The 14,939-nt window shown below is 43.1% G+C and overlaps 1 protein-coding gene across 5 annotated transcripts in view; it reads left to right on the forward strand.

Moving 5' to 3' along the window:
- The window catches only part of MYRFL (myelin regulatory factor like), a 266,624-nt gene that overhangs the window by 232,222 nt on the left and 19,463 nt on the right, over positions 1-14,939 (forward strand). For all 5 annotated transcript variants that reach the window (XM_073555517.1, XM_073555518.1, XM_073555519.1 and 2 more), the window contains one exon: positions 5,098-5,206. In XM_073555517.1, the coding sequence (XP_073411618.1) occupies positions 5,098-5,206 (109 nt within the window). The remainder of the gene's footprint in view (positions 1-5,097; positions 5,207-14,939) is intronic.

Below are 14,939 nucleotides of genomic sequence, written 5' to 3' on the forward strand. Positions count from 1 at the left end.
TGTTCTGCATTGTTGATCCTGGGGAAAAAACCCACAGAGTAGAAGCCAATTTTCTCCATAGGGAAAAAAATTCCTATATATTAAGTCTCCCCTAAGTCTTCTCTTTTCTAGAGTAAATAGACCTAATTTTGATAGCCTTTCTGGGTATTGTAGTGAACGAACTCCATTTATCATTTTAGTAGCCCGCCTTTGAACCCTTTCAAGTTCAGTAATGTCTTTCTTGAGCACCGGCGTGCAAAATTGCACACAATACTCCAAGTGTGGTCTGACGAGTGATTTGTACAGAGGGAGAATTATGTTTTCATCTCGTGTTCCCAGACCTCTTCTAATGCATCCCATGACCCTATTTGCTTTGGTGGCAGCTGCCTGACACTGGGCACTCCAATTTAGCTTCTTATTGACTAAGATGCCTAAGTCTTTTTCGATGTCTGATTTCCCCAGCAGTTTCCCATTTAGTAAGTAATTATAGCATCTGTTTCTCCTTCCCATGTGCATAACCTTAGACTTATCTGTGTTAAACCTCATTTGCCATTTTTCAGCCCAATTCTCCAATTTGCTCAAATCTGTCTGTAGTTGCAAACTGTCCTCCTTTGTGTTAACTACCTTACATAGTTTTGTATCATCTGCAAATACTGATATTTTACTGTGTAAGCCATCCACTAGATCATTAATAAATATATTAAATAGTAGGGGGGCCAATACAGAACCCTGTGGTACCCCACTAGTAACCCTGGCCCAATCTGAGTATGCACCATTAATAACCACTCTTTGTTTTCTATCACTAAGCCAGGTACCTACCCATCTACACACATTTTCCCCTAGCCCAAGCTTTCTCATCTTACTTACCAATCTTTTATGTGGGACAGTGTCAAATGCTTTAGAGAAGTCAAGATAAATGACATCCAATGATTCTCCTTGGTCCATTTGAGAGCTTACATCCTCATAGAAGCTGATCAGGTTAATTTGACAGGAGCGATCCTTCATAAATCCATGTTGATATGGAGTTAAACATTTATTAACATTGAGATATTCCATAATGGTATCCCTTAGAAACCCTTCAAAAATTTTACCCACAACAGATGTTAAGCTTACCGGCCTATAGTTTCCAGGTTCACTTTTACACCCCTTTTTGAATATTGGTACCACATTTGCTTGCCGCCAATCAAAAGGAACAGACCCTGTTTCTATAGAGTCTTTAAATATAAGGAAAAGAGGCCTGTCTATCACGTTTCTTAACTCCCTTAATACCCGAGGGTGAATGCCATCAGGGCCTGGTGATTTGTTAATTTTAATCTTACTAAGGCGGTTCTGCACTTCTTCCTGGGTTAGGCAGGTAATACTTAATGGGGAGTTTACATTATCACTCTGCATTTCCCCTGGCAAATACTTTTCCTGTGTGAACACTGTTGAGAAAAAAGTATTTAAAACATTTGCTTTTCCCACATCGCTCTCTATGATTTCACCCTCATTGTTCTTTAAAGGGCCGACACCATCAATTTTAATCTTTTTACTGTTTATATAATTAAATAATAGTTTGGGGTTTGTTTTACTTTCCTTAGCAATGAGTCTCTCAGTTTCCACTTTTGCTAAATGTATTTGTTTTTTACACATTTTATTTTTTTCTCTATAACTTTTTAATGCTTCTTCATTGCTTTCTTGTTTTAGCTTCCTAAATGCCTTGTTCTTGTTATTTATTGCCCTTTTTACATCCTTATTTAGCCACATTGGTGTTCTCCTGTTCCTAGCCCTTTTATTTCTGTACGGTATGGCTAGCTCGCAGTGGGTGCTCTGAAGTCTTGTCGTGTCTCTCGCAAAGCCCCTTGAGCCCCCCTGTTTCTTTCTCCCTGCAGTTAGGTTAAAAGTTGAGAGTGAGGGGGAGGGGCCAATTACAGCACAGTGACAGCCAGGAAGATGCCTGAATCTCTGTATGTCTCCTCCTGAGTCCTGATCATGGCTGCTCCTAGCAGTGTCCTGAGAATGGATATGCCTAAGTGAAGCCAAAGAACCTGGTAAGAGCAGCAATAATAGGTCAGAGAGCAGTGATTTACTCACTGTGGTCCCAGAGTTCTGTGCTGATTGCTGTAGGATCAACATTCAGAGCCACATACAGCAGCAATCAGCATCAGCTCTGACCACAGTCACTAATCACTGCTTGTAATGTGACAGGGCGACCTCCTGTCACTACTCTCTGGATGACACAAGACAGGGATATTGTCTGCTGAATCAGGGGATTTATGATTTAGAAATAAATGAATTCCCATGTGAAATTATAAGGGTAAACCATATATATATAGTAATAGTACAGGTGTGCATTTGAATCAGCGTTTTTGGTGCATTTTTTTTACTGCCAAAGCTGGCTCTCTTGGCAGTAAAAACACTGCTTTCAAAACACCCATTTTTTAGGGTATGTGCAAATGATCCGGAAATGGCAGCACTTTGGACGCAGCGGACATGTGCTCCGTCTAAAGTGCTGCCATCTTACGCAGGTGATTCCACATGTGTTCATCCCATCCACTATGCTGTAACATCTGGCCACTGCGGGCTGGATGCTGCGGATGTACGAAGCATCCAGAGTATACTGATTGTGGACACATACCCTTAGAGCTTTTGCTGTTTTTTTTTTGTATAGTATTCATTTTGTCTATAGTACATGTTTAATAAAGTTCATTTTATTCACCAAAAACACAGCGAAAAACAACATTGCGACATTTGCAGCTTTTCTAAAACTTTTTCATTGCTTTCTAGGGGTGAAAAAAATTGCTGAAAGAAGGGACACGCTGCAGATTTAAAAAACGCTGCAGTTGTGAAACTCAGTCAGAAAATAAAAGGGTGCGGGAGATTTCCGAAAATCTCAGTCTTTGCTTGTGCTATAAAATGCGGTAAACTTCTTATTTGCAGAAGAAAAGGCTGCAGAAATTCTGCATATGAGCATGGCCAAAAGCTGCTTAATAAAGTGCCAGCAAAACATATGAGATTTCCAAAATCTCCTGCATGCGCTTGTTTTTTTTCTGACTGAATTTCAGAACTGTAGCACTTTTTACATCTGCAGCGTGTCACTTCTTTCAGTGTGTTTTCACCCGTAGAAAGCAATGAAAGAATATAAAAAAGAAAGCTGCAGATATTGCAACGGCATTTCTCGCTGCAATTTTTTAAGTGGTTTTGGTGAATTAATCTATTAAGTCTCGTTTACACGTTCAGTGTTTGGTCAGTATTTCACATCAGTATTTGTAATGCAGAAACAGCAGGGGAACAATCAGAGGAAAAGTATAGTAGAAACACGTCACCACTTCTGGATTTCTCACCCTCCTGGTTTTGACTTGCACATACTGATGTGAAATACTGACCAAATACTCAACGTGTGAACGTGGCCTTAAACATACTGTAGACAAAGCAAACATCCTCACTTTAAAAAAAGCTGAAAAAAGTGTAAAAAAACAACAGAAAACAAGCTGAAAAACAGGTGTTTTGAATGCAACATTTTTACTGCCAATAGAACAGGTTTTGGCTACTGAAAAAAATGCATGTGAACATAGCCATAGTGTTTCAGAGTAAGACTATCTGTGGTGTTACATAGGACTGCAGGTGACATCTACTATATTATCTGTTCTCAGAGAGTTATCACTGCTATCTGTGGTGTTACATAGGATGAGGTCACAGTCATATGACTGGTCACGTGAGCCGGGAAGGGCTTCTGTTCTGGAGTGTGCTGTGCATAGAGGGAACTGTATGGTGATCGGTACACAGTCCCTTCTGAAATGGCAGGTGGGCGTGGCAACTGATTTGCAGTGCGGGAAAACTACAATCCCGCAGGTGGGAGTGTCAAAATCGGGACTGTCCCGCTGGATCCAGGACGGTTGGGAGCCCTGCTGTGTTATCTGCAGTGTTAAAAAAAAGTTAAGAGGGGGTTGGGGGACAACTTTTTGTCTTTGGGGCTTGGGCCCTCCAATCTTTTCTGACCCTAGCAACGCTTCTGTGTAATGCTAATAGTGACAGACCCGTTGGCCGATATAAAGCCCCTGAATATGGGGGCCACAGTGCCAGCACTGGCTCCAGGCCCCTCTGCCAACTGTTCATGTAATGTAACCGAAATGTATGATTTTACAATGTTAGCATTTGGGGCCCCACTTTAAACTTTTGCCTAGGGCCTCACTTTGTCTAAAACCGGCCCTGGTTACTACAATTACCCAAAACATCTACACTATGGACCACCGCTTCTCTGTCTTTTTTTTGTGATATGTGGATTGGAACATAGTGGTTAGCTTCATGTGAACCAGCACCCACAACAATTAGACTACAATTCATGGGAGTACTACCCTCACAATTTTCTGTTCTATCCTTAGGTTAGGTCATCAATTTCACATCAGACAGGACACAGCACCCTCATCGATCAGCTGATTGTGGCTCAAGCTTGTGGCTGGATGTACACAGTGTTCAAACCCGGAACCACACAACTCAGTACATTGTGTAGTGATTACTCTCATTTTCAGATTGGCTCCTTTTTACTTCAGTAGTAGCTCATTTGCAGTACCCAAGTACACCATTTACACAACTGTGGTGTTCAGACTCTGTGCCCTGTGTACATCTGGTTGGGGTGGGTGCTGAAAACAGCTGATTCTTGGAGCTGCTGAGTATTGGACCCCATCCACTCAATACCTACATCTTGGAAAAAACTTCTAACTAAAGTTTTTGATGTTGTAAACTTGTTCTGGATGGCATTGCGTACATGTAATAATGTTGTTATGTACATATTTAACATTACAATCATTAAATTTACAGATCCTATGTATCAGTCACTAGGACAGGAGCCCTCATGCTTCTGGATAAGAGGCCTCTCTGAAGGACAGCAACCATATAGCATAGAGAGCACCCCCTAGATGGCCATCCGGGGCTCTAAATGCAGTAGAGATGTATATTTAGTCATGGAGGGCTTGTTGCCTGTCAAACTATTTGTATTGTGATCAATGCTATGAAAAGAAGTACGCAGCCATAAAAGTGGGATTTTCTAATTGTGAACTAATTGGCTAATAGAAGGAAGGAGATATAAGTATGCTTTTGTAAAAATATAATTTTTTATAGCAAAATTATTGTGTTTTCCAGCACTACGGAACCACTGATCATATACCAGTGTAAGATGACACTGGGAAATATCTGCAACCGAGGAACTTACAACAGGAAAAAGAGAGATGTTTCTCCAGAGTCAACTCAGGTATATGAAGTTTATATAAAGCCATTTTCATACACCTTATTAGATTATTGTTGGCATCGGATTATTCAGTATACTCTCCAAGCGTGTGAGAACAGAGCTTTTTTAGTCAGGAACAAACAGGAACAATATATGATAAGCTTATTAGATCAGGAATAAATCATTTGTGTGTCTCTATCTGTGCAGTATCTACAGCAGGCTGCTTCTCTCATACACAGACACAGTAAATACAGTCACATGCTCTTCCTGTGTGAGCCTCTGGGAGTTTTTTTTACTTTATAAACAGCATACAAATCTATCAACTAAACACTCATAGACCAGAATGGAGTTGTTGCACCAAACATATTCCAACAAATATTCTATGATAAAAAACGAGCTGGGAGTAGCGGTGTAGCTGGTGGGAGAGGCACTTGACCTGGGGTAATTAGGTATAAATATGAAGGATTATGCAAGATTTTGGGTCAGAGGATCCTTCCTTCCCCTCTCCTCTCCTGTCTGTCATGAAATTACAATACTGAGGACTGATTGGGAGAGAAGCGCAAATTAGGATAATACCACAAGAGGAAAGAGGAATGTACAGCTATATGATTAAGAGGTGTATCTAACATAAGTTTACAAACAGACTGTTCACTTGCTGCTTTATATATGCCACTATTGAAAGGTGCCATTCTCAAAACATGATTACAGGGAATCTGCCCCCCTCGAAAAATGCTATTTAAGTGCAGATATAAGGGTAATATGCAAGTAGGTAGCAGCACGTGCGTGCAGAGCAGTGATTACAGCATACTCACTGCATACTATTAGGAGACTATAATCGCTCCCTGCACCTTCTTGATGACTGGAAACCAGCAGCTATCAGGAAAATAAAACTTAATTTTCTCTCTGGTCCAGTAGGGCACCCAGATATGATTTAAATGTTCTTTACCTGCAGATTATCACTATATCTGCAGTCAAATTGTGTTTCATGAGGTTACAGGTTCTCTGTCAGTGGTTTTAATGTTTTTCTGATTGTTATATAGGTGTATAATTTTGACCCAATTTTAGAGCAATAGTGCAATACCAAACACCTTCTAAAAGTCATATGTACATACATGAAACAGCAAGGGAGGGGAGGTCCCTAGACAGCATAGACATGCTGGGAGTTCATGATCTGTCTTTTCCAGCTTTCCTCTGTATGATGTGTGTATGTATACTAGAATATGCAAAGGCACGTAGTGAAGTTATTGTAATGAGGCTGTCCAGTACTTTGCTTTTTGTATATGCAAATATATATATATATATATATATATATATATATACACACACACATACATAGAGTGGGGAAAATAAGTATTTTATACACTGCCAATTTTGCAAGTTTTCCCACCTACAAAGAATGGAGAGGTCTGTAATTTTTCAACTGTGAGAACAGAATCTAAAAAAAACCCTGAAAATCACACTGTATGATTTTTAAATAATTAAATGTATGATTTTTAAATAATTAAATTACATTTTCTTGCATGAAATAAGTACTTGATCTACTAACCAGCAAGAATTCCGGCTCTCACAGACCTGCTAGTTTTTCTTTAAAAAGCCCTCCTACTCTGCACTCATTACCTGAATTAATTGCACCTGTTTGAACTCGTTACCTGTATAAAAGACATGTGTCCACACACTCAATCAATCATACTCCAACCTCTCCACCATGGCCAAGGCCAAAGAGCTGACTAAGGTCACCAGGGGCAAAATTGTAGACCTGCACAAGGCTGGCATGGGCTACAGGACAATAGGCAAGCAGCTTGGTGAGAAGGCAACAACTGTTGGCACGATCTATAATATAACGCTGTAAACGTCACTCTGTCCGACGCCTTTATAGACTGCGCAAGCGCGATGCGCCTGCGCAGTCTGGCTCCAGACAGAATGAGGCAGCCAGCGGTGAGGAGTATGTATGGCGCCGGAGATGGCGGTACCGTGCACTCTGCATACCGCCATCTCCAACGTCATACTTACATACTTACCTGACCGGGAGGAGCGTTGCCGTGGCACTTCTCTTCGGCCGGAGACCAGGGCAGGAGTACGACTGGAATCGCACATGCTCATAGCGCGATCCGGCGTAATTTTACTGAAGACACACTTGCAGTGTGTCTTCAGCAATATGGAGCCGGACAACGCTATGGGCATGCGCATACTCCGGCGCCAGACTCCTCCACCGGCCTCCGGCAGAACGTGACAGCGCTGGAGCACAGGAAAGAAGGGTGAGTATAAATGTGGTTTTTTTTGTATGTGTGTAGTTTTAATAGGAGTGAGGGGACCATGCATACCAGGATAGGGGAGGTGAGAGGACCATGCATACCAGGATAGGGGAGGTGAGAGGACCATGCATACCAGGATAGGGGGGTGAGAGGACCATGCATACCAGGATTGGGGGATGAGGGGCACCATGCATACCAGGATTGGGGGATGAGGGGTATCATGCATACCAGCATTGAGGGATGAGGGGTACCATGCATACCAGGATAGGGGGTGAGGGGACCATGCATACCAGGATAGGGATGAGGGAGTACCATGCATACCAGGATTGGGGGGTGAGAGGACCATGTATACCCGGATAGGGAGTGAGGGGACCATGCATACCAGGACAGGGATGAGGGAGTACCATGCATACCAGGATTGGGGGGGTGAGAGGACCATGCATACCAGGATTGGGGGATGAGGGGTACCATGCATACCAGGTTTGGGGGATGAGAGGACAATGCATACCAGGATAGGGGGTGAGGGGACCATACATACCACCATACCAGGATAGGGGTGAAGGAGCCATGCATACCAGGATTGGGGGTGAGGGGACCATGCATACCAGGATAGGGGGTGAGGGGACCATGCATACCAGGATAGCGATGAGGGAGTACCATGCGTACCAGGATTGGGGGGTGAGAAGACCATGCATACCAGGATTGGGGGATGAGGGAGTACCATGCATACCAGGATTGGGGGATGAAGGGTACCGTGCATACCAGGATTGGGGGATTAGGAGTACCATGCTTACCAGGATAGGGGGGTGAGGGGTACCATGCATACCAGGATTGGGGGATGAGGGGTACCATGCATATCAGGATTAGGGGATGAGGGGACCATACATAACAGGATTGGGGGATGAGGGGTACCATGCATACCAGGATTGGGGGATGAGAGGACTATGCATACCAGGATTGGGGGTGAGGGGACCATGCATACTAGGATAGGGGGTGAGGGGACCATGCATACCAGGATAGGGATGAGGGAGTACCATGCATACCAGGATTGGGGGGTGAGAGGACCATGTATACCTGGATAGGGGGTGAGGGGACCATGCATACCAGGATTGGGGGATGAGGGGTACCATGCATATCAGGATTGGGGGGTGAGAGGACCATGCATACCAGGATTGGGGGATGAGGGGTACCATGCATACCAGGATTGGGGGATGAAGGGTACCATGCATTCCGGGATTGGGGGATGAGAGGACAGTGCATACCAGGATAGGGGGTGAGGGGACCATACATACCAGGATAGGGGGTGAAGGGGCCATGCATACCAGGATTGGGGGTGAGGGGACCATGTATACCAGGATAGGGGGTGAGGGGACCATGCATACCAAGATAGGGATAAGGGAGTACCATGCATACCAGAATTGGGGGGTGAGGGGACCATACATACCAGGATAGGGATGAGGGAGTACCATGCATACCAGGATTGGGGGATGAGGGGTACCATGCACACCAGGATAGAGGGTGAGGGGACCATGCATACCAGGATAGGGATGAGGGAGTACCATGCATACAAGGATTGGGACGTGAGATGACCATGCATACCAGGATTTGGGGATGAGGGGTACCATGCATACCAGGATTGGGGGATGAGAGGACCATGCATACCAGGATAGGGGGGTGAGGGGACCATACATACCAGGATAGGGGGTGAGGGGGCCATGCATACCAGGATTGGGGGTGAGGGGACCATGCATACCAGGATAGGGGGTGAGGGGACCATGCATACCAGGATAGGGATGAGGGAGTACCATGCATACCAGGATTGAGGGGTGAGGGGACCATGCATACCAGGATGAAGAATGGGGTGCAATGCATACCAGGATTGGGGGGGTGAGGGTACCATGCATACCAGGATAGGAATGAGGGGTGCCATGGTACCAGGATAGGAGGGTGGCAGCACATACCAGGATGAGAGACCATATACCAATTAAAATGCTCGCCACCCGGGCGTAGAACAGGTTCATAGCTAGTTATTAGAAAATGGAAGAAACATAAGATGACTGTTAATCTTCCTCAGTCTAAGGCTCCATGCAAGATCTCGCCTCATGGGGTAAGGATGAATCTGAGAAAGGTCAGGAATCAGCCCAGAACTACATGAGAGGACTTGGTCAATGACCTGAAGAGAGCTGGGACCACAGTCACAAATATTACAGTTAGTAACACATTAAGCCGTCATTGTTTAAAATCCTGCAAGGCATGCAAAGTCCCTCTGCTCACGCTAGCCCATGTCCAGGCTTGCTTGAAATTCACCAGTGAGTATCTGTATGATACAGAGGCGGCATGGGAGAAGGTCATGTGGTCAGATGAGACCAAAATAGAACTTTTTGGTATCAACTCAACTCGCCGTGTTTGGAGGAAGAAATAGAATGAGTACAACCCCAGGATCACCGTCCCAACTGTGAAGCGTAATGGGGAAACATCATACTTTGTAGGTGCTTTTCTGAAAAAAGGGACAGGTCAACTGCACTCTACTGAAGGGAGGATGGATGGTGTCATGTATCGCAAGATTTTGGTCAACTCCTTCCCTCAATAAGCGTATTGAAGATGGGTCGTGGCTGAGTCTTCCAGCATGACAAAAAAGCAACAACACTCAGCCAGGGCAACTAAGGAGTAGCTCCATAAGAAGCATTTCAAGGTCCTGGAGTGTTTCCTAACCAATCTCCAAACCTTAACCCAATAGAAAATCTTTGGAGGGAGCTGAAACTCAATGCTGCCCAGCGACAGTCCCGAAGCCTGAAAGATCTGGAGAAGATCTATATGGAGAAGTGGGCAATAATCCCTGCTGCAGTGTGTGCAAACTTGGTCAAGAACTACAGGAAACGTCTTATCTCTGTAACTGCAAACAAGGGTTTCTTTACCAAATGTTGAAGTTCTGCTTTTCTGTTGTATCAAATACTTATTACATGCATTAAAATGCAAATTGTCTCTTCAGAGAGGAAGAGGACTAGAACTCTAGTGCCACCTATTGGAAGCAGCAATCCTAAAAGTCAATGTCGACCCCTTAACGAGCCTTGTCACATGACTTAGGATAATAGCCAAACCAGAATCTCAATTTGCAGACACTGTGTTTCGGGGTACTGCCCCTCGTCAGTGCAAAGTGTGAGATCTGGTTTGGCTGTGTGAGAGGCGTCTGACCGGTATCCTAGAAGTATCGTTTCTCCTTGCGGCGATTGACATGCTAAGCATGCCGAGATGAGGAGACTTAAAGCCGCAATGTTCCTCTGGGAAATATGCTAATTGTCTTTTCAGAGAGAGTAAGAGGACTAGAACTCTAGTGCCACCTATCTAGTGCCATGTCAATCTCCGCAAGGAGAAACGATACTTCTTGGATACCGGTCAGACGCCTCTCATATAGCCAAACCAGTTCCCACACTTTGCATTGACGAGGGGCAGTACCCCGAAACACAGTGTGTGCAAATTGAGATTCTGGTTTGGCTATTATCCTAAGTGATGTGACAAGGCTTGTTAAAGGGTCGACATTGACTTTTAGGATTGCTAGTTCCAATAGGTGGCACTAGAGTTCTAGTCCTATTCCTCTCTGAAGAGACAATTTGCATATTTCCCAGAGGAGCATTGCGGCTTTAAGTCTCCTCATCTCGGCATGCTTAGCATGTCAATCTCCGCAAGGAGAAACGATACTTCTAGGATGAATTAAAATGCAAATTCATTATGTAAAAATCATACAATGTGATTTTTTTTTTTTTTTTTAAAGATTCTGTCTCTCTCAATTGAAGTGGACCTATTATGAAAATTACAGCTATCTCCATTCCTTGTAGGTGGGAAAACTTTCAAAATCGGCAGAGTATCAAATACACTTTTTATATTCTCCCTCTCTATATATAGGTCATACTGGGGCATTTGGTAGAAAAAAAAAGAACTGAAAAATCCTATAACGACCCTTGGCACTCCATTTGCTTCTATATGATACCTCCTTAATGTTATGAAGCTTGCCGTAATGTATTTTTTAATGAATTCTGGATTATTTCCAAAGAAGAAATACAGTACTTCTGATATGCTTTATTTTTCAGTTGTTTCTGATATATCTTGTGTTTTTTTATCCTCATAATTACAAGATATTTGCTATCAGGGAATTGCTTATGTCCACAGTCTAAAACCTGTGAAATCCTAAATCCAACTCTGTTTAGAAGTGGTTAAAATTGTATCCAAGCTAGGCAATGCTCTGTGAGCGAAATGCATCTGTAGTGTACTAGATTGCCATTGTAGAATGTAAATGTCAGTTTCCTGTGTTTGAATATATTATTCTCATGACAAATGTAAAAGCACAATTTACCAGTTTGTGCAATTTACTTGATCGGCACACAATGTGCAAGACATCAGATCGGCTTAGAAAAATAAAATGCTTTACACATCCAAACAGTTTGTGCTTCATAGATGACATTGCCATAGTTACATAAATATAATTAATCTTCTGTTCAGGAAGAATCAGTATCACGCCATTGCGTAATTAGGTAATAATATGGAAATGTGCTTATACTGCAGCAGCAGAGCTCGCTGTCTCTGTACAATATTTCATGTATAGTCATATACTCCCGTACATTACAGGGACGCACTTTGCTGGGTGGTGTAGCTGTAAAATTGAACTTGGCAGCATTACACTCACAGCAATATGACCATAGAACAAGCAAATTACAGCAACCTTCGAGAATTCTGAGCACTTTTCTAATGAGCACATATATTTGCTTCCTAAATAAAAGTTAGTGAGGTTTATGTAATGGCTACCTTTCAAATCTACAATCCAGTCTATAGACTGAAAGTGTATTGTTATTCTGCAACTGGAAAAAGTACATGCATCCAAGGTGATAGCTATATATTCTGTTGGTGAGGATAGCATTTTTAGAGCCAAAAATTACACCACATAAAACAAGTCTTTGTAGACTTTATAAATAAATCCATTTTATGAGTGAGGCTTCCTGGGGAAGGTGTAGAGGGCGTACTAAAAAGTTTACTTATTTTGGAAATAAGATCCTGTGTTATTATATAAAGCATGAAAGCTGTTTTTAAAAATCATGGTTGTTCCACAAAATATTGATTTCTGAACCCTTCCTGAGTTAAAACGTTAGTATTGTTGTTTCTAAATGATTATGAACTTATTTTTTTAAAATTATTTGAGGTCTGAAACCACTGGTTTTTTTTATTTTGACCATTTTTCTTTGTCAGAAAAAAATACAAAATTTATTGCTTGGAAATTCAGAGACATGTTGTCATTAGTTTATAGACTAAAAGAAGAATTTACATTTTACTCAAAAATATACCTATAAAGAGAAAAATCAGAGAAACTGAACATTTGAAAGTGAAATGGTCTCTTAATTAATGCCAGAGCTGTGTATATATGTGTGTATATATATATATATATATATATATATATATACAAATAAAAAATGAAAAGCAGCCCCAGAAAAATATGGGGGTCCAGAAAATCCTTCCAGGTATGTAGCAAACCTCATACTATAATCCAAAAAAGTTAAGGCACACTTTATTGTGCACATGGGCCAATAAAACTGCATCCCCTTTCCATGTTGGAGTGCTGCCTTCATTTTTTTGGATTATATATATATATAATAAAATAAAAGACAAATATATGTAAGAAATAGAGAAACAGAGGACGCATTTCAGATCTTAGCAAAAAAAGGTGAAAAGATGTATTCCGTGCCCAAAGTATACAAAGTTTTGGCTCCAACAGTGAGCCTTTCTCAAGTTACGCATTGCGGCCTCTATTTCTCACATATTGTCATGATCCAGGAGCCAGTGAGTTTGAAGGATTGCACTCATACTATTGAAATTGGTGTTGCATTGCTTTGGTGGACCAAGGGCTAATCCTGATTAAGGCTGTGTGCCCACGTAAGCGTTTTTTTAAAAGTGTTTTTACCAGAAAAAAAACGCTTAAAAATCGCTTAAAAGAAGCATCCCATTCATTTTAATGCACTTTGCACTTTTTGTGCATATTGATGCGTTTTTTTCCATGAAAAAAAGCTTCACGGTAAAAAACGCAGCATGCTCATTAATTTTGCGGAAAAGTCCACGTTTTAGCTATTTTCTATGTGTCTGGGGATGCGCGGAAAAAACGCATCAAAAACGTGCGTTTTTTTGCCCAGAAAACGCGCAGAAAAAAAAGCGCGTTTTCTGGGAAGGAGTCCGGTATTCATGCAGAAATTTTCTGCATATGTGGGCACATAGCCTTAAAAGTTGATCTTTATTCCAAAATGTTAAAAATAAGTCACAACTGTGAGAAAACAAGGCAACGGTTTGGCAATATCTGGCCATTCTCAAGCCTAAAAATACAGATTAATGCTAAAATCCAATGTGGTGGGGCTATCCAAACCAATAAAATCTAGTTTGGAAAAAAAATTAACTTTTTTTTTTTTTAGTAAAAATTATATAAAAAGCGTAAATGTAGTGCTAGCGTCCCTGGGCGATACCCCCCTTCCCTGGCAGGGATGCTGACTCACTCACCTCACAGGTCCCGCACTTCCCCCTTTTTCTCCTGCTGCTGCTGCCTGGGGTCTGTACACGGCTTGCTTAGGATATACGCGCAGTCCTGCCCTCTTAAAGGGGCAGCAAGCCGTCCTGTCAATGACTGGGAGCCATTTATCATTTATGGCACATCCACCTGATAGGAGGTTCCTGTGCAACATTGTTAGTCTGTTTCTAAACATGCATGTATCCCAGTATACCTGCCTGTATACTAGGCTGACAGGCACGGAAGATATATCGATCAGCTGTGCCCGCCAGCCTATCAGCCATGTTTGTCTGCCTATCAACCATGCCCACCTGCCTTTCTCTCAGCCGTGCCCACCTGCCCATCTATCAGCCATGCTCATCTGTCTGCTTACCAGCCGTGCCCACATGCCTGTCTATCAACTGTGCCCACAGTCTGTCTGCCAAGATACCAGTCTTGTCTGCCAGTACCTGCCTGCCTGTGTGTCTGTCATGCTGTCACGCTCGTGCCTTGGCTGATAGGCACGAGCCGGGGGGTTGTGGCCCCACTGTGCCACAGACCAGACTACCCTGGAAGGGGTGTGACTAAGACAGCTGCCTTGGTCTTCTCTGAGCCTCCAATGGTGAGGTCAGGTTTGTGCGGCAGGCAGCTGCCAGGTGCCACTCCAGGGTGGTGTCTGGCTGTGACTGCTGATCCCATTCGGGGACAGGACACCTGGTCAGGTGCAAGTGACAGGCAGGCTGAGACACAGGGCAAGCAGGCACAGCTTGGAGACACAGGACAAGCTGGCACGGACTGAGACACAGGGCAGGCGGATACGGCTTGGAGACACAGGGCAAACTGGCACGGCCTGAGACATAGGGCGGGCTGGAGTGATGTATGACAGAACAGGACTGGACCTGTTCACACAGGAAGTGCAGATACAGGCAGGAGTGCGGAGTAGGCGGAGCCTGCAAGAGTGCAGGGTAGGCACTCGATCCTTGAGTGTCTC

The sequence above is a fragment of the Dendrobates tinctorius genome, unplaced genomic scaffold (assembly GCF_039654945.1).
Source record: "Dendrobates tinctorius isolate UK_male_01 unplaced genomic scaffold, ASM3965494v1 ptg000224l, whole genome shotgun sequence".
NCBI classification, from domain to species: Eukaryota; Metazoa; Chordata; class Amphibia; order Anura; family Dendrobatidae; genus Dendrobates; species Dendrobates tinctorius.